The sequence below is a fragment of the Tauraco erythrolophus genome, chromosome Z (genome assembly GCF_009769465.1).
Source record: "Tauraco erythrolophus isolate bTauEry1 chromosome Z, bTauEry1.pri, whole genome shotgun sequence".
Classification (NCBI taxonomy): domain Eukaryota; kingdom Metazoa; phylum Chordata; class Aves; order Musophagiformes; family Musophagidae; genus Tauraco; species Tauraco erythrolophus.
This window is the reverse complement of record NC_141496.1, coordinates 33,011,217-33,031,760: the sequence shown is the minus strand read 5'-3', so window position 1 is coordinate 33,031,760 and position 20,544 is coordinate 33,011,217. Positions and strand designations below refer to the sequence as shown.

Below are 20,544 nucleotides of genomic sequence, written 5' to 3'. Positions count from 1 at the left end.
TATCATTCATACAGTATTTACATTATTCCTTCCACTTTGCATTTTCTTGTTCTATAGGTAAGAAAACGTGAGTGAATACATAGTTAATTAGTAAGTGCACAGAAATTATTTATAAAGCAGCACAAATGAGCTAGGTGATTGACAGGGTTGAAGAAAAAAGCTTGTTCTCCATGAGGAAACCTCAAGGGGGAAAAAAACTTTTTTCCATAGAGTGTTCAGCTAATACAGATACTTGGTAAGAATTAAATTGTGTTCAGCTAAGCATCCAAATGTGTGGTCAGTTATATAAATTGCCGATATGGATTCTACTGCTTATAACTGCAAATTTGAAGACATAAAAAAGATGTCATGAAGAATACGTTTTTTCTTTTAGTAAATTTGCACTGCTAGTAGAAAGCTTTATTAAAAAAGCAATCATCAATCATACAAACAGTAAAAGAGGATTTCTTAAAGACAAGTTCTATCAGTATTATTTCTTACTTACCAGAGTATTCAGCCTTATAAACAGAATCCAGTCATCTTTAGTTGGACTGCATCTTCTCACATGTAGCTAAGAGAGTTCAAAAAGAAATATGATTTCCTCTTTCTAATTTTTTCCTCTTCACTTTTGTAATTGCATTCATTCTCTACTAGTCTTTAGAAACGTGTAGTTTTTTCTTTTTGTCTGCTCCGTTTTGCAACTGTGGATGCTATTGTGTCAATGAGCAAATGATAGGTATAGGAAAGTGAGGTTTCTACTACTCAGGAGATATGATTTTCTTTTTTCCAGTCACAGTTCCTTGGGAAAATACTTCCTGTCCTCCTCCTTTGAAAAATTAAAACTTAAATTCTGAGTAGTGGAGATTGCTATAATGGCTTCTTCGATTTCTCTCTAATCTCTGTCAGCCACTCAGCAGTTCCGTGGGTGCTATAGTAGAGAAAAAAACGCACAGGGATTCCACAGCCATTTGAATAATCTCACTTTCTGTCAGTGAAATACACTCCTACGTCTTGTTTTTGGTGATATCCTTAAGCACTGCATGTTGGATTTTGTTCTTTAAAACTGGAGTGAGCAGCACCATGACTTGGCTAAAGGTTGCTTTGGACTTATTTGATGAAACTGCAGTATTCTGATAACTGGAATTTTTTTCCCAGAGTTTTGCTCTTTAAAAGAGGTGCCTAGATGAAGTGGAAAGCTGGAAGTTTGTGATGGAAATTTCCATCACAACAACTGCGGCAGTTACTGACATTCTTCTATAGGAAGGCCAAAAACAATACGGCTGGTCACAAACTTCTTGAAATATTGTTAGGTGAGAAAGTCAGAACTGCGTATTAAACCAAAACTAAAATAGTAATTGCATAGTCTATATCTGAATGAGACATTTTGAACTTAGAGTGAATTTGTCTTTCAGTAAGTAAATGCAGTGGACCTGAACATTGGGTACATAAGTACTGAGGATGCAAAACATTTCAAGACAGGTATTTTGCTTTCTTTTCATTCTGTTTTTATTCTTTAATGCACAGGTGCCTTGACCCAAGCCATTCGCAATTTTGCAAAAAGCCTTGAAGGTTGGCTTTCAAATGCCATGAACAATATTCCACAGAGGATGATACAAACCAAGGTAGACAAAACTGTTGCAGTATTATTCTTGCAATGGCAAACCAAGTGGGCAGTAGCATCTAAAAGCAGCAGCATTTTAACTTTAATGCTAAATTTCATGTTTAGCATTAAGCATCAAATAATGGAAGAGGAAATAACTTAGTTTTATCAAAAAAATTATGAAGAAAACATTATTTGATCTGCCACATGGACATAAGCCACATATGAGGGCTTATTAATATAGAATATTAAAATGAAGGTAAACACTTGATCTGTAGAATTAATCTACAGATAAAGAGTACAATATTTAAAAATAAATTAATTTCTTCATAGGTTGCCGCTGTAAGTGCCTTTGCCCAGACTCTGCGAAGATACACATCTCTTAATCACCTGGCTCAAGCAGCTCGTGCTGTGCTTCAGAATACTTCTCAGATCAACCAGATGCTCAATGATCTTAACCGTGTTGATTTTGCCAATGTTCAGGTAAAACAGTGCTTTAAATAACAGACTTTTTTTTTTTTAACAAAAAAGGTGTTATTTCCTCTATGATTTTGAAGTTTAGTGTTAGTTATCATTATTCTATCCAGAAAGAGAAATGTGAACATTTTACTGATTTAGATATGCAATGATTCAGTCCAAATGTGACAACTTACACTTCAAGATAGTGACAGCTCAGAACCATTATCTGTTTCCATTTAGTGCCTTGAAATGTACATATTCTTCCAATTTCTATGCAAGTGTAGAGCGAATGCATTCTTAGAATGGGTACCATGAACGATGTCTTAGTAATAGCATGAATTATATCTTAGAATTAGATCTCAGATAGCAGCGTAGCTTTTGAATGTCTCTGAAAGCTATTAAATGCACAACATTGTTTTTGGTAGAGACTGTTTCATTATTTCAAAGACAATATCATTAGTATACTGTACCTAAGTGCCTGTGCTTAAATTTACAAGATCTCGTGAGTAATTGATTAGATTACTACAGACTAGAACTAATTTCCAATTAGCTACAAAATGTAAGTTTATATTTTCATTGAGCTTAATTTCTCCACACGTTTCTGCTCCTCTGAGGAAAAGTATTTTTCTTCCTTTTGCCCAGCAAATTGAAATTTTCCAGACTACTGGTGGTTGCATGTTTTTCTCTTATCCTTGTTTATGTACTTATTAATAACGTTAACAAAAGTCAGTCAAGAGTACTTGACCAAAGAGACAGAATATTAAGTATTGCAATATGTTAACATATTAAGTATTGTAATATGTTAACATGGGTACAGAGTCTGTGAATGTTGAGGTGTTAACTTGGCACATGATAGCGGGAGTTTAAGGACATGGCTTGCAGTTAGTGAGTCTTCGTTTTTGTCTCTTAGTTTCTGAATTGACCAGCTAGCCTTATTTAAATTTGATAACATTGACTAAATTGCTTATTATTGTATGCAGAGTGTGTTTCTCCAATTCTATGCAGTTTATGTTGTACTTTAATGTATACTCTGTTGCTGACTATAGTCAGCAAACAAAATAATCCTTCTTTACATACACAGCTTTCTTTTATAAGATGATACTACAGAAATTGTCTTTAAGCTTAACTTCTTCAGAGTGAAAGGAACCTTTCACTTGTTTCTTGCTACTTCTTTTATTACTTCAGCCCCCCATTTAGCTGTTCTTCCTGCTTGCTCTGCCTGCAGTTCCAGAAAAAACTGACAAGTCCCAAATATTTCAGTAGAAGAATAATGAATGAGGAAAATAAAACTCTTTTTTCAAAATGAATATGGAAAACTACTACATGCTTGTGACGTTTCTATTGTTTGTCCTCATTTCTTTATTTGGTCTTCTCTCATATATTATGCTTTTCTCACCCATTTGCTTTCAACAAAATTATGATAGACATAAAAATAAAAACTGCTTCTTAGTTTGCCTAGTAAGTGGGGTTTTTTTTCCTTTACATCCATTGAATTGCTTAATCTTTGAGAAAGAATTACGTTCTGTGCTTTGGCTTATATATCCTTAATTCAAGAGTTGCCATATGCTGTAACAGGAGCAGGCTTCCTGGGTGTGCCAGTGTGATGACAACATGGTTCAGAGACTAGAAACAGATTTCAAGATGACTCTTCAACAGCAGAGCACTCTGGAGCAGTGGGCTGCCTGGCTTGATAATGTAATGATGCAAGCATTGAAACCATATGAAGGAAGACCCAGCTTTCCTAAAGCAGCACGGCAATTTCTCTTAAAATGGTCTTTCTACAGGTAGTATTTAATAGACTTCCAAAACATTCTAACTATTCTGTTATTTGCTGAATTGTTCACTCTAGTAAAATTGACAGATGTAGTATCAAACAGTGGCTGGCTCACTAAGTCAAGAAAAACGTGGGGTTTTTTTGAGAAAATTATTGTTGTTAACCTTGAACTCAGGTCTGCTTGCAAATCAGCAGGGAATTAAACGATCCTGGTTTATTGTTTTAAAGGCCATGTGTGAATGAATGCAGGTGGAATTTTGTCCTGAGTTAGAAATATAATATGAAATACTTGGGTTGAATAACTACACAATTATTAAGCCACTATTTTTAATATTGTTTATTAAAACACTGTGGTATCTATGTTCATTAGATATGGAAGACAAAACCTGTTTTTAATGTATGAAAGAACATTAAGACAAGCATTCCATGTTAGCTGCTTATTGAAACAGTTATCAGAGTAAACCTTGTTCTTTGAAAATTACTGTAGCAACTACTTGCTGAACATACAAGAATTTGTCAATATAATATGTACACAGAAGCCTATCTTTTTGTAATTTTAAGTTTCAAAGTTTTAAAATCATGGCAACTGAAACCTTTGTACTGTGAAGGTGGACACAACAGACACTATTTAAGCATTAGTTTGTTTAAAATCGAATAGTTTTCATACCAATTTAGTTACTTCTGTTTTCAACAAAGTTTTCTTTTTCAACAAAGTTTTCTTTCAAGTTAGGTTTTACACATGCTCAAGTACTGGTAGTTATGCATATATAAACCCAAAGAAAAATGGAAAACAAAACAATCTGGTTATTTGTTATGTAATCCGGTGTTCAACAATACCTTCAGAGAAAGGAGAGAAGCAAATGATTGCCCTTCCTGGACATCTCTTTCTGAAGACACCATAAATCAGACATTTGTGGGTAATGTTGCTTTTGAGAATATTAGTTTTGAGGTGAAATGTCTACATGGATGAGTGTTAAAATGACTATGACATGTAATACATAAATATATATATTTTTCTATTTTCGAATAGCTCAATGGTGATTCGAGATTTAACCTTGCGCAGTGCTGCTAGCTTTGGCTCTTTTCATCTGATCCGCTTGCTTTACGATGAATACATGTTTTACTTAGTAGAACATCGTGTTGCTCAGGCAACAGGAGAGACACCTATTGCAGTTATGGGAGAGGTAAGATAATATATAAGAGACTAGATTGATAGATTTAGTGATGAATTTGGGTATGTGTCTTTGCAAATTTTTTTAAATTGATGTGGAGCTGTAAAATGTTCTGCAATGTAACAATAGATTGGGTTACAAATACATACAACAGTTTCAAACTTGTTCGATTGTTAGAGTACTAAAATCACAATGAATTCGAACAACCAATTATTTCCAAATGAGCTTGCTCCTTTCCAAGTCTGTTTACAGATTCATTCATATGCACAGTTTGAAAAATGTTGATCAAGATAAAACCTCTTTCTAGTTTTTGAGAACAGAATATTTTATGTGAGAATAAAAAAAAAAAAGAACAGAGTAATAGGAGAACGTTCCTTTACATGGATCTTTTTGCATGGATTTGTGCACACTTTGAATTCCCACATGGATGTTAACACAAGTGAGCTGAGTACCTCCACTGGCTTGAGAAGAATGGTTTGCATGTAGAATTTTGGCTTGTTCACATGCATGTGGTAAAACCAGCACAGACATACACAGAGATTTACAACGTAGTTGATTTTCATACATGCGTTTCAAAGATCCTTGGTTTGAAAACCAGAACAAGAGTCTCGATTCATAACCACTTTTTTATACTCATCTATGGCATCTACAAGGCAACATTTATCTCTTCTCTGTTTTTCCCAGTAGTTCATCTAACCTTTTAATTTGAAGGAGATAGTGAGGAGTGCAAGAATTTTCATCAGAGAATTACACTACAAAAGTGCTGGAAAATTCATGTTTGAAAATATGCTAGATAGTTAATGGGACAGACTTGTTACATTTTTACACTTGGGAATGATTGTATCCTATTCCATGTTACTGAGAAATTGCAAGTCATTTCACAAGTTGATTTGGCATCAGGTAGCATTCTTCCCTCAAGATGTACTGATAGGCTTATTAAATACTATAAATAGATCCTATACTTTCAAGAGAAATTGGAAATGTCTCAGCTTTATTTGCCAAATGATTTTATATCATGTATCATGACCTGTTTCAGAAAAACTAAATAACATTGTTTCTGCTTAGTGACCCACCAATAGTATATTTGCTTAAGCGTCACCTTATATTTGCAGTAAGGTACTGCACAATTACACGGTTACTACATTCTTGTCTTCTTAACAGACATTGTGTATGTTAGACATATATGTAGTGTAGGGTCTTCTAAAACGTTTATCCAAACTGAAGATGGAGATATTAGTAGGAAGTAAGCAACCTGAAACTTCTGGAGGTGAGGGGCAGAATAGAAGTAGTAAATACTCATTAGTGTCTTTTTATGTTTCTGTGTATTCACTGACCATGACTGAAATAAAATGAGGAAGTCTAAGACTATGGTCTGACAAACACTGTAAGACAGTAGAAACTGGTGTTGCAGCTGAGAAAAGCATTCTCATTTTTCTCCCTTCCTTTTCTCCCGGCTTGGGACACAGGTATTGGCAAAATTCTTCTGAAAAAGACTGGTATCATCATTTATGATTATAAAATTCATTTACCTAAATAATGCACTCCTTTCATTTGAGATTCATTGATGGCATTTTGCCCTGATTCTTGTTTAAGAGAAACTTAGAGAATTTGGGGAAGGAAAGGGAGGAAGGTTATACATCTAGCTTGTGAGCAACTTTTTTTTAAAAAGGTCTTTTTTTGATGTCAGTAAATCAGTTATCAGATTGTATACCCTTTCTCAGCAGTGCCTTTCAGCTGCCTTACAGGTAGATTTGCTAGACTGCGACACACCTTCATTTTTGTTCCAGCACAATTAAAGTTATCTCTGGGAAATTTTAAAAAGTTTTTTGTTAAAATACTGACAGTTCAGAATGGATATCCATCATCATTTCTGGCTTTATACAACACAGAAATAGCTCACTTCAAGCATCAAAGACCTGGACAAAGTCATCTTAAAAAAGTTTATACTTTCCCATTTTAATTTTTGAGGGTTTACTTAGTGATAATTGTCTTAATAAGCACAAGACTAGGATGGAATGGAAAATGAATTGCTGTACTGTGGATGTGGCTGCAGCCAAGTTCATGCATTTGAATGCTAGCCTTAAACCAGTGGAGCACAGATCTGCTCCATCACAGATACTCTTAAGTTCACATTTGCTTAAGACTGTGTCCAGATTTTTTATTATTTATTTTGCAGTTTGGTGATTTAAATGCTGTGTCCCCTGGAAATATGGATAAAGGTAAGCATTTTAATCTCTCCAGTGTATAACTCTGTATAGAGCTAATGTGTCTCTTTGAGCAAAATACGTCCTTATGATTTAAAAATGCAGTAAAACATAATTTAGAGCTGTATCATGCTTTAAAGTGCATGTATATGTTATATGGGTACATTAATATATAGATACAATAAGCTATCTATGTAATATGCAGCATATAATAATGACTAGAATATTGTAGGTTTGGTTTAAAATAAGAATGTATTTTAAAGATGTTTATTATTGACACAAGAATTATTCCAATTTTTACTCAGATTTAGTTGTATCTGATAGGACAAAGGAGTGTAACAGCTGTGGGAATAAAGACAGGAGTATGGTTATGTATGTTTATCTGTAGTAAATGTTTTGCTAAGTGAAGAAGGCAGAATTGCATGCAAGTAGTTGTCAGATAACTCGTCAGTGAAAAGGATGGAAAGAAATTAGTTCCTTATAACCTCTTAATGCCATATTTTGACATACGTTCTTATACTGACTAGTTGAGTGATTTAGGGTGACAAAATCACCCCAATCTCTTCACCTCAGTTTGCCTATCTGTAATTAAGAGTAACGCCTCTTTTGTTCATCATGTCTTAGAGTTGAGAGGCATTTTGCAATATGAAGTTAACATTGATAGAGATTGGTTTTGAGATTGCAATTGTTTTTTCCTCATACTGTATCAACAACGTGTAACTCAAGTGATCAAAGCTGCGAGTCTTTTAACCTATTTTAAGATAATAATTGACTTTTTCCATTAAAATTTAAAATTTTCAGTTTGTGCTTTATCAACTCGCTAGTATTCCCTGTATTTTTTTGTATTTCTACTATTATTTGCAAAATAACGAATCTTGTATTAGAATTTTTTCCCTTTGTGCTAGTTTCATGGTGGTTTGTTTGTGCAGATGAGGGCAGCGAAGTTGAAAGTGAAATAGATGAAGAGCTGGATGAAAATGGAGAGCCACAAGCCAAGAGAGAGAAAACAGAGCTAAACCAGGCATTCCAGGTGGGCTGCATGCAGCCAGTGCTTGAGAGCGGAGTACAGCAGAACCTCCTGAACCCGATTCATAATGAGCACATTGTTGCAACTACTCAGACTATCAGACAATGCAGTGCTACTGGAAATACATACACTGCAGTCTAATGTGAAACCTCCCTCCTCAACACACACCCCATTACATTAGCCCTTCGGGTTTAATATGAAAAAATAAATAAAGATAATAAGTCCAAAAGTCGACTGTTGTCAAATTTTAGCTGTGCTGAACTTTCTTTTATTGGAGTTGTTAAATGGAATGGGTGTATGTATTTTGACAGATCTGTTAAAAAAAAAAAAAAAGAGATTTTTTTGTAAACAGAATCATTTTTCATTGGCCGCTCAATATGAAGAATTTTCTTAGTATCAAATGCAAGGAAGATTTTTGCAAAGCTTAATGTTAATAGTTTTGTCCTCTTATAATTTAAATTTTTTTCATAGTTTTTTAAAAAATATTTTAATGTTAATTATTAGTTGTTATTATTATGATTTCATATAGATAAGTTTTTAATTAGATGCACTTCTGTGAAATATCAAACGAACTATTTTCTTTGATTTACACTGGAGGCATACTTATTTGACAGCAGATGTATCAAATTTGTTATAAAAGGTGCTTTTCATTGGACAACGAGAAGACACTATTTTCATAAAATTGTGAGCATTCAAGGGGATTTTTTGTAATAATAATGCTGGAGAGTTGGGAAGTTTCTTCTTCTTCTTCTTCTCCTAGTTTCTTTTTGTGAGAAAGAAGCAAGTTTAAGTGACAGAATTGTAACAGAATGTGGTAACGTGTACGTAATAAACGTACCTTCTTATCTGACCATCATGTAAACAATGCAAGCTTCCTTTAAAATCAACTGTTCCAGATATTATTTGCATACTAGTTCCTCTGTTTTGAAGACTACTGATTCTGTATGTGGGGCCACTGAACAGGTGTTTCTGGCTGTTGAGTGGTACTGTAGTTATTAGAAACTAAAGCTAAAAAAGAAGTGACTTGATTATTATTACTAATTTTATGTGTACGTGCTACTTATGCTGAACTGGACATACAGGAAAACATTCCATTTGGATGACTTTCTTCTGTTCCAGGTCTTTTCCTACTAATGGTTCAGTCTGCTGCTCTTAGAAAAGATAATTTATAGAATGCAAGGAATGTAGCAACATGCATAATTCTCCGTTCAAAAATATTTCCTTGTTGTTAAAGTGGGTTTAAATTTTTACAAAATTAGATAAGGCAGTGTAACTGGCACACCTCACTTGTACTTATTCCCAATTGTGTAGAATTTGAATAGGTGGCTAGATGGACCATTGCCATTTAAGAATGTACATCAGGGATCATTGTACCTCGGCTATTACATGGTGCCTTAAACAGAACTGAAGCTAAGACTTAGTACTTTTTGTTGTTCTTAACTCTTAAAATAATTCAACAAGGTGTGCCTGTCATTTTCAAATTCCCTAAGAAGTAAGGGCAGGTTACATAGCCTTCAAAAGAATAAAAGGATTTTTTTATTATTAAATGATTTTAATATCCCTCTTAGAATGACGATAAACCTATTTTTTTCTCATTTCTAGCTGGATTTCACTTTATTACAAATAAAATTTGCTTGGGAATTTGCAAAGCAAAACTAGCTTTAATACCAACTTCAAATGTCAAAATAGATTCACCATAGTCCCAAGCATGATTATATATTTTCTAAACCCTTGCCTAGTTTTAATTTTAAAAACTAAAAAGAAATAAATGAGCAGGTACATAATGCAGTGCATGTTTTCGATTTCTATATTTTGTGGGGTATCAGCCAGATATTACATTTTAATGGTTAAATAATGACAGTTTATAGAGACCATATTAATTGACATTAAACAACTCAAATTTTTCTCTTAAACATTTCATTATGCAGACACATGAATTTGCTACACTAAAATAGTGGAATTAAATAAGCAAAAAAAGCCAAAAAGTGAAGTAGAGCACAAAAAGATCAACTTTACAGAAAAGACTGTGTAAGAAAACTAGAGATTCTTTTATTTTGGTTTATCCAGTGTGTCTGAAAATCACTTTAAAGTCATATATACCAAATGGGAGAAGAGCATGTAAAATAAACAGCATATTTATAGCAAACAAGTTTGTTGCTAGAGTTTACATATGCTCCAAATACAGCTGCACATCAACTAAAACATCCTAACATTGGTGTACAAAATTAATTCTTTTGCAGAATTGGGAGGTGAACCCATCATTCTCATTCTATATAGGCATAATTCCTACTAATGTCAGTAGATGGCTTTTGCCTCAGTAAAAAGTGAAAGTGAGGTTTATATTCATTATTTCTAAACTCATAAATGCACTGAATCTCATTATATATTTTGTTCTCACATATATCGCTCAGTGTGTCCTGATTTTTCCTTGGAAATCAGCACATGTGTACCCTTCACCAAAAATGCTAAAACTAAGCTGTGATAAATATTTACTCCCCTTCATTGTGCATTATAAGATGTTTACAAGAAAAATAAAGCAAAATAATTCAACATTTTTTTTTTCATTTTCAGCTTTTTTTAATACTGTAGTACTTGTTTCAATTTTTGTGTTGACAGGCATATAATGTTTTCTTATTATTGTCCTTTCTTGGTTTAATGTTGGATTTGTTGTTGCTGAGAAAAGAGTACGATTGTAATAGGTAAATCTAGATTGCTGAAAAAGGTGGGACCTGAGTATCTTTCATAATTTAGCTCCCCACTCCACTCAGTTTTTCACTGTTCACAAAGTGCAAAACAGAACTGAACAAAAATCTGAATACAAAAATGGAATGTATTTCATAGCTTCTAAAAACAATGAGTTATCAAAACAAATTGGAACTATCCCAGGTTCAGAAAACTGAATGGAGTCTGTATTTCTATGCTTAAATTCTAAAGATTTTACCTGACTTTTTTAGAAGAACTATGTTGCTGTAAGCTGCATTGTGTACTTACAGGTTTTGGGGTCTTCTGTTTTCTTTTTACATTTACTGAAATTTTAATCAAACACTTAGATAAAACATTTTGCACACTCTTGCTATTTAATAGTTGGGTTTTAGTAATCATTAAACTACAGAGATACGAATACCTCAGTCTGTACTCTGTAATGCGTGGCATGTGGTTGCATTGCCACACCAGCTCTGAAGCCTGTTGTTAGTGCACTGGGGAGGTGTAGCATGTCTCCACAGGGTAGACATTACGAGAGTTGACATGGTTCATGTGTTTTATCTAATCTTGACATGGAATCCAAAATAATTACTTTAGAGGCATTTCCCCCATTAGCAAATATAGCACAGTGAACAGCGTGGGGGAATGGGTGTTGTTAAACTACCTTTTCAAAACACAGGGCCCAATTTTCAAAAGTTTTATATTTATTAAAATTTGTTGGTACACTTTCATCTTTCTCATAGTAAATCAGTTTTAAAGCTTTTTTTTTTCTGTTTTCAATTATTATTTCTGTTTTGCTTTTGTATTGTAGCATGCTTTAAGCATCATCTACTAAAAAAAGTTCCATAAAAAATTTTGAAAATAAATTTTAAATTATTTACCTATAAAATGATAATTTACAGCATTACTACCTTTAGTTCAAGAATAAGAAAACAGATAACGTTCTGTCATTCAGGAATGTATAGGCCTTTATACAAATTTAATTTTAAGGGAGGTATTTTAAAATATCTAAAATACTTATTTTGTTCACCTTGTTTTCCCTAGGAGAAATGATCTGATATCTTTGTCATTCTGACCAATTGACATCTGCACTGTTTAGAAATAATTTTATATTAGAGATGCACTGCATTCCAATTTCATTCAGAATGTTTTTAGAAAATAAAAACAACCATTGATAGCCATGAAAGTGCTGACAAAAAAATAGATTTATTAGTAATGTAAGTATAATTTGGTACTTACATGCAACAACAGTGTAAAACATTCATTTGAGGGAGCAGTATGAATTTCTGAAAATTGGGCCCTTTTCTCTCTAACAGGACATCCTCTTTGTGTATGGTTTAAAACAAATCAATAAATGGAATTCTAGTATCTCTGCTAATTTCTTTGGTGATTTAAGACAAACAAACAATAAAAACTGGAATAGAAGCATAAACAGTGCTTATTTCTAGTATTAGAAAATTAATTTGATATAATGCCTTGCATTAACCCTTTGAGCATTGTAAGTAACATGATGGGAACAAAGCTTTTTAGATAATGTAATTAGTCCATTGAGCATATACTTTGAAATAGCTGACAGTGTTGTAGAATTTTTTTAAATTATTTCTAAAGCAAATACTTGCATACTATACGGGAATGGTTTTGTTATAGGAGGCTCAATAGAGGTAGGGAAGATACTGCCATTGATGTGTATAATAGAAAACAGCACTTCAGCTCCCTTGTTTTCGTAATTGCATAAATATATAAAGAAAATCAAACGTTTTTCTACAGATATGAAGTTGTCTGCTTTGAGATGCCTTTAGAAGATAAAGGTTTAGGAAATAAATTCGGGCTATTTTGAAAATCTCCTGAGGTAGGTTAGTATTGACATACTCTGGTACTGTAAAAGAGAATCTTTAGGATTAAAAGAACGCTTTCTGTGAAGAAAAATAAATTTTACAGAATATTTGGTATGTTTGCATTGAAATCTTCGGCAGTGTTTTTGATAAATAACAACAAAAAGCGCATGATTATATTGATAGTCCTTTTAAAACTCAGTCACTGCAATAATGACTAGCTAAAAGAGGAAGGTATTTTATTCATTTACATGGGTACAGTTTGGATGGCCCTTATTGACTATCAAAATTTTAAAAGCAACCTAGAAATTGCACAAGCCTTTTGCCATTTTAAAAAGCCCCTTTGTTCTTACAAATACTGCTTACAAGAACAAGGGAACAAGTGTAGTAGCAAGTAGATATTCTTCGAACTTACAGATAGGAAGGCCACCTTACTAAGTGAGAGTACAATACATTTTCTACTGGTTTCTTGCAATATCAATCAGTCAGCAAACACTAAGTGCAGCTGTGCTTAAATTTAAGTCTAGCTGAGGGGAAAAAAGAAAGGGTCTCATTTTATTTAATGGAATTATGTCAGTAGTATAGTGCAAGTAAGCTGTAAACATTTTTAGTCAGTTAATGCAAATTAATGCATAATTAACATAAATGCAATACTCAAAGGGTTTTAATTCAACAACTTTTTTTATTCATAATTTACTGTAAATGCTTCTGAGTTTGCATGCCTTGATCATTGCTGCTAGTGATTTTATGTGCCAGTAGACCTGAGTTTAATTTACCAGTTTAACTAAGAAATAGTAAAAGCCACTTACAAAGTGACTGCCTGGTGTTTGTTTGAAGTAAAATATGCCTTAGTTTGAAAATGATCATTTTAACTCTTATTTTATTCTGATTTTTTTTTTTCCTTTTGCTATTGAAAAAATAAATTGGTGTTTTGGAATTGGAAGCCCTGAGTTGTTAAATATTTGGTAAAATTGTTCTTGTAGATTGCTCATTAAGGCTGAAATTCTCTGCAGAAAAGAAGGCCCAGAACAAGCCTATGAGCATCAAATGAGCCTCACTTAAATCTAAATCAGGAAAATGTTCTTTGTATGTTCTTAAGCACTTTCTTCATTATGGTGCAAACATCTTACAGGATTTTTCAGTTCTGGATGAATTTTACTCTGAAATAATAAATGTTTTTGTTAGAGGAATTCAGACTTCGGAGGAACAACCTCGCATGGATTGGTATTTACCAGGAACTCAGTTCAGTTAATTTTGACTCACTGCTACCAGCAAGAGCTTTTTACACAAAGAATACTTTTGTGTTGTGTTCCCCAAGTAAAGTTTCCTTCCATACAATATCAAAGGTATTGCCTTGTATTTAAACATTAAATATCCATCTTAAAGTAACCCAATTAAGCAATTTAAAATATGCTAGGAAAATACCACTTTGTACCAAAGCAAGTTGCCCATCGCCACTCATCTTCACTGAAAATTTGGATTTACAGTTAATAACCAATGAGGCTGTTAAAGAAACTTTGAGTGCCTTTCAAAAACTTGGAAAATTGTGCCTGAGGTGGTAAACTTTAATTAGATTAATTCTAGAGCTACCAATCAGTAATTTTATCATCACTCAGGGCTTTCTTACCTTCTAGGAAACTTCCTTTGTTGCATTTACTTTACACTGTATTTTTTTTTAAGTGCCATCATTTAAATTTCACTTAGTAAGTGGCAGATTACATTATTCAGTCCCACAGCACAGAAACATCCTAACACTAGGACATAGTCAAACTTTTATTTTCCAGTTGACTGAATATATTATGTAAATGAGGTAAGCAACTTTTTGTAGATTGTATGTGTGAGATAATGTAATGTTCTTTTCCAGTTTTTGGACTACAGTTGAATATACTTTTTAATTATTTAAAGAAGACATCTTTACAGAATAACGTGATGGTTTTTTTTTGTATAATGTATTTGATTTTGTAAATACGTATTTCCTGATGTGATTTTTGTGAGAAATGCTAAATCTTTTAGTATATCATGTCCTCTCAAAACTGGCAGGAGCTAAATAATAGTTTGTGGGCAATTTGTATTGTGTACTGTACAATAACTGGGGAACTTTTATAATTATAAAAATATATATTAACTTTTAGTGTGTTGTTTAAAAAAATGACTGGAACATACTAAAGACAGTAGGATTTTTCTGAATATTTCAGACTTGAACTCAGGCTAGCTTTCTTGTGTTTTTCAAAACGAAATTGTGTCTTGTCTTTTAAAATCAATAAATTTGTTTTCTTGTTACAAACACATCCGAATTGCTTCAGTTTTTATATAGCCAGATATTTTGGACTGTGGTACTATTTATTTTGAGAGAAAAGTTATTTCAACTTAGACCTTTTAAATAAGAGCACAATGTCTTATTTAGCAACAGAACTAAGTAATGAGTGTGTCCCACAGTGCAAAAGAAACTCATACTTTGAAGTATCAGTCCAATTAAGTAGCTGTCACATTCCCAGTAAATACAGATAATAATATACTTATTAATTTAAATACTAACTATAATTTCCCATTACAGATTTAACTAGTTAACAGCTGTCAGTGAGGGAGCTTGCAGACTTTGGCCTCCAGGAATTAGTGGTGTCAGTTCATTACCAGCAGAACCTACTTCTGCAGTTTTGCTCTCTGTATTCTGCAGTATGCTGATGCATTGGATGCTTTGGCAGTTTCACAAAACATAAACAAAGGCCTGATCTTATCAAGTCATGAATCTTACGGGTCTCTAGTAGGTGTTGCAGGCACTGTTTCATATAAAGAAATGCAGAATGTTGTTTTAACTGGGGAGGACCCACCAAGTAATAGATACCAGAATCTCAAAATGGCTATTGGATACCAAGACTGAAACAGGTATTTCACACAAAACTGTGGTAAAGATAGAAAACCTGCACCCTAAAGTTTATTTTTTCAGAAAGTTCAGCTTTAAGTTATGGTCCATTCATTGCCTGTCCTTTATTTTCGAATCAATACCAAAAGCTTAGTAAGTACAGTACTGGTTGCAGCCATACCTCCAACCAAACAGGACTATAAATTTTCTACACCAGTGACCAGCCACACCTGTTTACAGAATACTCCTAATTGGTTTGCTAATCAAGACTAAGACTTCGTTTCCTAGCTGGTCCCTTGCTGAGACTACAAAGGTCTTGCTCCTTTCTAGCACATATGCACTAGAAAACAGTCTGTAGGACATCTCCCTGTGGAGGGATCTCACAACTAACAGTTAATAAAACCAACAGGCTACGTTACTGACAGTGTTAACAGGAAGACCCTGCAGAATTAAATGTCTGCTGCTGTTGATACTAATTAAAGTTGTTTAATTAGTTAACCAATGGAAGTTCAGTTCAGCATCCCAGAGTGCTACGATCCAGACCTGAAAGCATGAAGCATAACTGAAATGTAGGAGAAATTTGGAAATACTGGGTACTGAAAGAAAACACAAGTGTAAGAAGGGTTATAAGTGAAGCTTATTTTTATTACTTCTCTATGGTATTTTTCTGCACAGTGTTAATGATAGCAAATAAATAAGATACATTCTATATGGAGTTATTTTAAGTGCATTTAATTAGACTTATCTAAAGCAGTTACTTCAGTTATGTAAAATGCCATACAGCCTGCAACAATCTAATATGCATCAGTTGTTTAGTTCCATATCAAGGTCTATGCCAAAAGCCACCTGAAATATAAGCCAGTTATTTTTCCACAAAGGCATCTGACCCAGGCAAGGAAGAAACCTTGGTCCATTTTTGGTACTGTTAACAGTATGCTAGAGAGAGTTTTTATTCACTTGATTCTGCTGATGTCATTCTAAATTTTGCTGAATCCCATTGTATATGCTCTTCCCCAATACCTGAATTAACCTATCCAGTAGGACTTTTCTATTCAAAAAACAAAACCACCCCTCTTTGACCACAATGTGTTGCTGATTACAGTTTATTCTAAGCAATTTTAAAAGCAGAACTGTTCTAGTAAGAATCACTCTGCATATAGACGTTTTCCACTGTGCACAAAATCTGCCGCTGCTTTCATTATCAGAGTTTAGGGCAGACACACTAGGTCAGTACTTATTTAGTAACTGGGTAGTTACTAAATCGGACACACTTTTGGACATCTAGCTGGAAGTAGTATATAAAAAATTGCTGCCTCAAGCTGTTCTCTCTTTGCAGCTGGATATTTCCTTTCCCCACAATGAAGCCACAACAATAGATGGTGTCCTGGCACAGTTCTGGTTTCGCCACCTTTGCTCAAACTGCTGCTAAAAGTGGTCAGGACTGACATCGCCGCCGCTGGAGACATGTGTTGGTTAAAAAGTCCTGACAACTTGCTGAAGGCACAAGAGTGCTTCGATTCTTTGTCTTCTTTCATGAAGTATTACTGGTGGAAGCGTATTTACAATACCTCAGTTGTTAAAGCACAGTTTAAGGGAGCTACCAGTAGTATTACTGTGAACAGGAATATCTGAATACCCTTTAGTGTGCACTTTAGAAGAAGGGTTCGTGAACTGGTCCTTTGCAGAAGCTGTAATTGGAGGTTGTGTTGTCTTCCACCAATCTTGAAAGACTGCAAAACCAGCTGAAGAAGCTGCTATAAAAACACATTTCTTGAAGTTAGGGTCACAAAGGATTGTCTGTAAAGCAGCTTTTGTTAGTAGTTGCAACACAGGCATTGAATTTAACGGCCCACGTCAGTGGCAAGGTGCCTTTTGCTCAGAATGGCAGCAATCTCTTTATCCTTTTATTTCCCTGGTTTTCAACAGTTTCTGATGCCTAAGACTCCCCTACTTCCTCCGCTTTCACCCAAGAAAGCCAAACAGCCAAAATCAAAAGGTGCAGTGTCGTGGTTTTAGTCTGATCCAGCAACTAAAACTCACACAGTCTCTCCTTCTCTAGTAAAGTGGAGAGAAAAAAAAAAAAAAAAATAAAGGGACTGAGGGTTGAGACAAGAACACAGGGAGCACCCACCAACCATGGTCCCGGGCAAAACAGACTTGGCTTTTCTTAAAAGCAAAACGATTTATTAATGGTTACTTAAAAGGACAAAGGGAAACAAAACCAGTTACGTGAGAGGATAAAAAGAAACAAAGCCAGATCTTAAAAACGGACACCCTCCTCCCCCCCCAGCAGCGCAGGGAGCAGGGACTGGGGGAGTGCAGGTCAGTTCATTCCGTGCTGTTACTGCTGCTTCTCTCTTAAAGGAGGAGGAGTCCTTACACCCTTTTCCCCTGCTCCAGTGGATCCCCTACTCACGAGGAAAAATCCACAAACTTCTTCAGTGTGAGTCCAGCCCACAGGAAGCAATCCTTCCCCATCGGATTTGCCCCAGTGTGGGCTTTACCACAGTCTCGGGTACTTAGGGAGTTGTAGCCACTCGCTCCGGCATGGGTCGTCACGCAGACTCCAGATGCCTCTCTGCCTTGTCGTGCGTCCCAACACGACCATCCTCAGGCTCAGGCATCTCCTCTCCACAGGCTGCGAGTGGGTCTCTACTCCACCAAGGCTGTCCTGGTTGCAGGGGGGCCACCTGCCATCTTGCCACCAGCCGCAGGGGAAACTCAGCTCTGGCACACCTCCTCCCGCTCCATCCTCACTGACCTGGTGTCGATGCAGCTGTTTCTCTCAGATCTCAGTCCTCTCTGGATGAACTCAGCCCAGAGGGCACCCCGGGAGTGGAGTGCCCCCGAGTTCCCCAGCCGGCTCTGCCACCACCATTCTCAGTGGGCGGCGCCGGCCCAATGCAGGCAGCTGCCCGTCCGGGAGCCAGGGAGTGGGGGCAGTGCCCTCCTCCTTTCTCTCCTGGCTCCTGGGCAAAGCACCTTTTTCGGTTCCTTTGTCCCAACTTAAATAGGGCAATTCGCAGAGGCGCCCTATTGGCTCAACCCCGAGGGGGATGGCAGTCTGATCTGGTGGCCAGAACCAAGTCTAACCCGCTTCCAAAACCGGGGAGGTCACAGGGAGCAAAGCCCCTCTCCTGCCACCAGAACCCCCACCCCCTCCACATCAAACCATGACATGCAGTAAGTGACATAGCAAGGAAGTGGCGCAGCCCTAGACTGGAAAGCCCACTTTCACCAGCAAAGAGAGGCTTGGAGCTAAAGTAGCATGGCATGCTCCTCAGGCTCTTGATGGATCTTTTTTTTTTACTGGCTTCAGAGTCACAGAAGACAGACTTCTATCTGGGATCCACCAGTGACCAGCATGATATCAAAGTCATTTAGGGTCGATAGCATGACATAGCAAGCAGGAAAGATGTCACTTTGATGTTGCTCAGCTGTTGGGATAATGCTCCAACCTAACTCATGGATCTCATCTCTGCATGAAAGAGATGCCCCCAAAGCCTGCTTGTTTTAGAGCTCAGACAGAGCTGCCTGATGCTTTCTCTCACAATGGTTAGGCACAGCTGTCTCCTTGCTCAGGGGTCAAGGCAGACTTCTCTGAAAGGACTTCTGAGAGCGTGTGAGTATTGTGGTCACAGATGTGACACACAATGTCTTTTGCAACCATACTTACCCTCAAAGCTTTCAAAGGTGCATTTTTTTTCCACAGGAAGGAAACACACAATGGTTCTGAAGTTACTTTGGCTCTGTGTGTGAAATACAAAAACGTTTTATCCATAAATATGGCTCATCATCACTACATTAAAGATATCATTTCCTCCCTGTGGATTTCTGGTAGAGGGTCCATTTTGTGTGTCTTTGGAAAGCATGCTCCTTCTGTCTGTACACTTTACCTTCATCAATTTATTTTGGCAAATGCAAATCAAATTCATGTTTGTACTACACCTCTGCATTACAGGTAGACAAGACAGTGTCTTGTTGTAGGATGTTTCTGCTGACAAAATTGCCAAAATATCTTACAATATCTGTGCTGAATAATGTACCACAGTTAAGCATCCTTTTCCTATTAAAATGAATTTGTTTTAACATTCCTCAAAGTTTGGATGGACTTTTTAAAAAAATAAAAAGGTGATCAAGTAGCTAATTTGTAGTTGATTAGCTACAAAAAAAAAAAAAACCACAAACCTAACCCCCCCCCCCAAAAAACAACAAACCAAAACAAAAAAAAACCTACCCCACAAACCAACCAAACCACCAGGGAAAACTGTTCCAGCAAAAGAGCGACACCTACTGCGTAATGTTCCAGTCGCGCCCTTATGCTCTTCGGAAATAAAGCAGAGGGGGAAACACCAGGGAGGGAAAAGCCAAATTATCTGGGGTTTAGTGAACCTTCTCCTTAAATCACTGCCACAGACTTCCAGTCCTGATGCCGACACGAGAGCTGCCCGCAGCCTCCCCCCGCCACCGGCGCCGCGGCGGCTCCGCCAGCCCCCCGGAGGGGCGGTGCGCAGCGGCCGCCGCCCGCCCGAGCCGGCCGCTGCGGGGTGGCGGAACGGAGGCTGCTCCGGTGTCACCGCCTCCCTGCCAGGCGTCCCCGCTGCCTTCCCAGCGCGGCAGCGACAGGGCCAGGGCCCGGCCCACGGCCGCTGCGGTCCGGAGGTGGCCCGGCCCGGCCCGGCCCGGCCCTGCCTGCCGCCGCCAGCGCCGCCCCCCGCCCCGCCTAACGCGCTCGGGAGCGGTTAAGTGGCTGAGGAGTTCTTCAGGGGCGGGGGTAAGGCTGTGGTGCACATGCTGGGGAGGTGGCCTGTCGACGAAGCCTTCTCAGCGGGTTTCTCTCCGCCACAGCCGTTTTACCCCCGGCTGGCAGGAGGAGGCGGGAGCGGCGGCAGCAGCTGCGCCGGAGCCAGAGCCAGACTTGCCGGGGTTGGCAG

General features: G+C 36.7%; 1 protein-coding gene across 1 annotated transcript in view; it reads left to right on the top strand.

Moving 5' to 3' along the window:
* Positions 1-8,428, top strand: part of RFX3 (regulatory factor X3) — a 133,819-nt gene extending 125,391 nt beyond the window's left edge. The window contains exons 12-17 of the mRNA XM_086629214.1: positions 1,504-1,601; positions 1,913-2,062; positions 3,614-3,822; positions 4,843-4,996; positions 7,161-7,203; positions 8,118-8,428. Coding sequence (XP_086485340.1) covers positions 1,504-1,601; positions 1,913-2,062; positions 3,614-3,822; positions 4,843-4,996; positions 7,161-7,203; positions 8,118-8,356 — 893 coding nt within the window. The 3' untranslated portion in view covers positions 8,357-8,428. The remainder of the gene's footprint in view (positions 1-1,503; positions 1,602-1,912; positions 2,063-3,613; positions 3,823-4,842; positions 4,997-7,160; positions 7,204-8,117) is intronic.
* Positions 8,429-20,544: the final 12,116 nt, after the last annotated feature.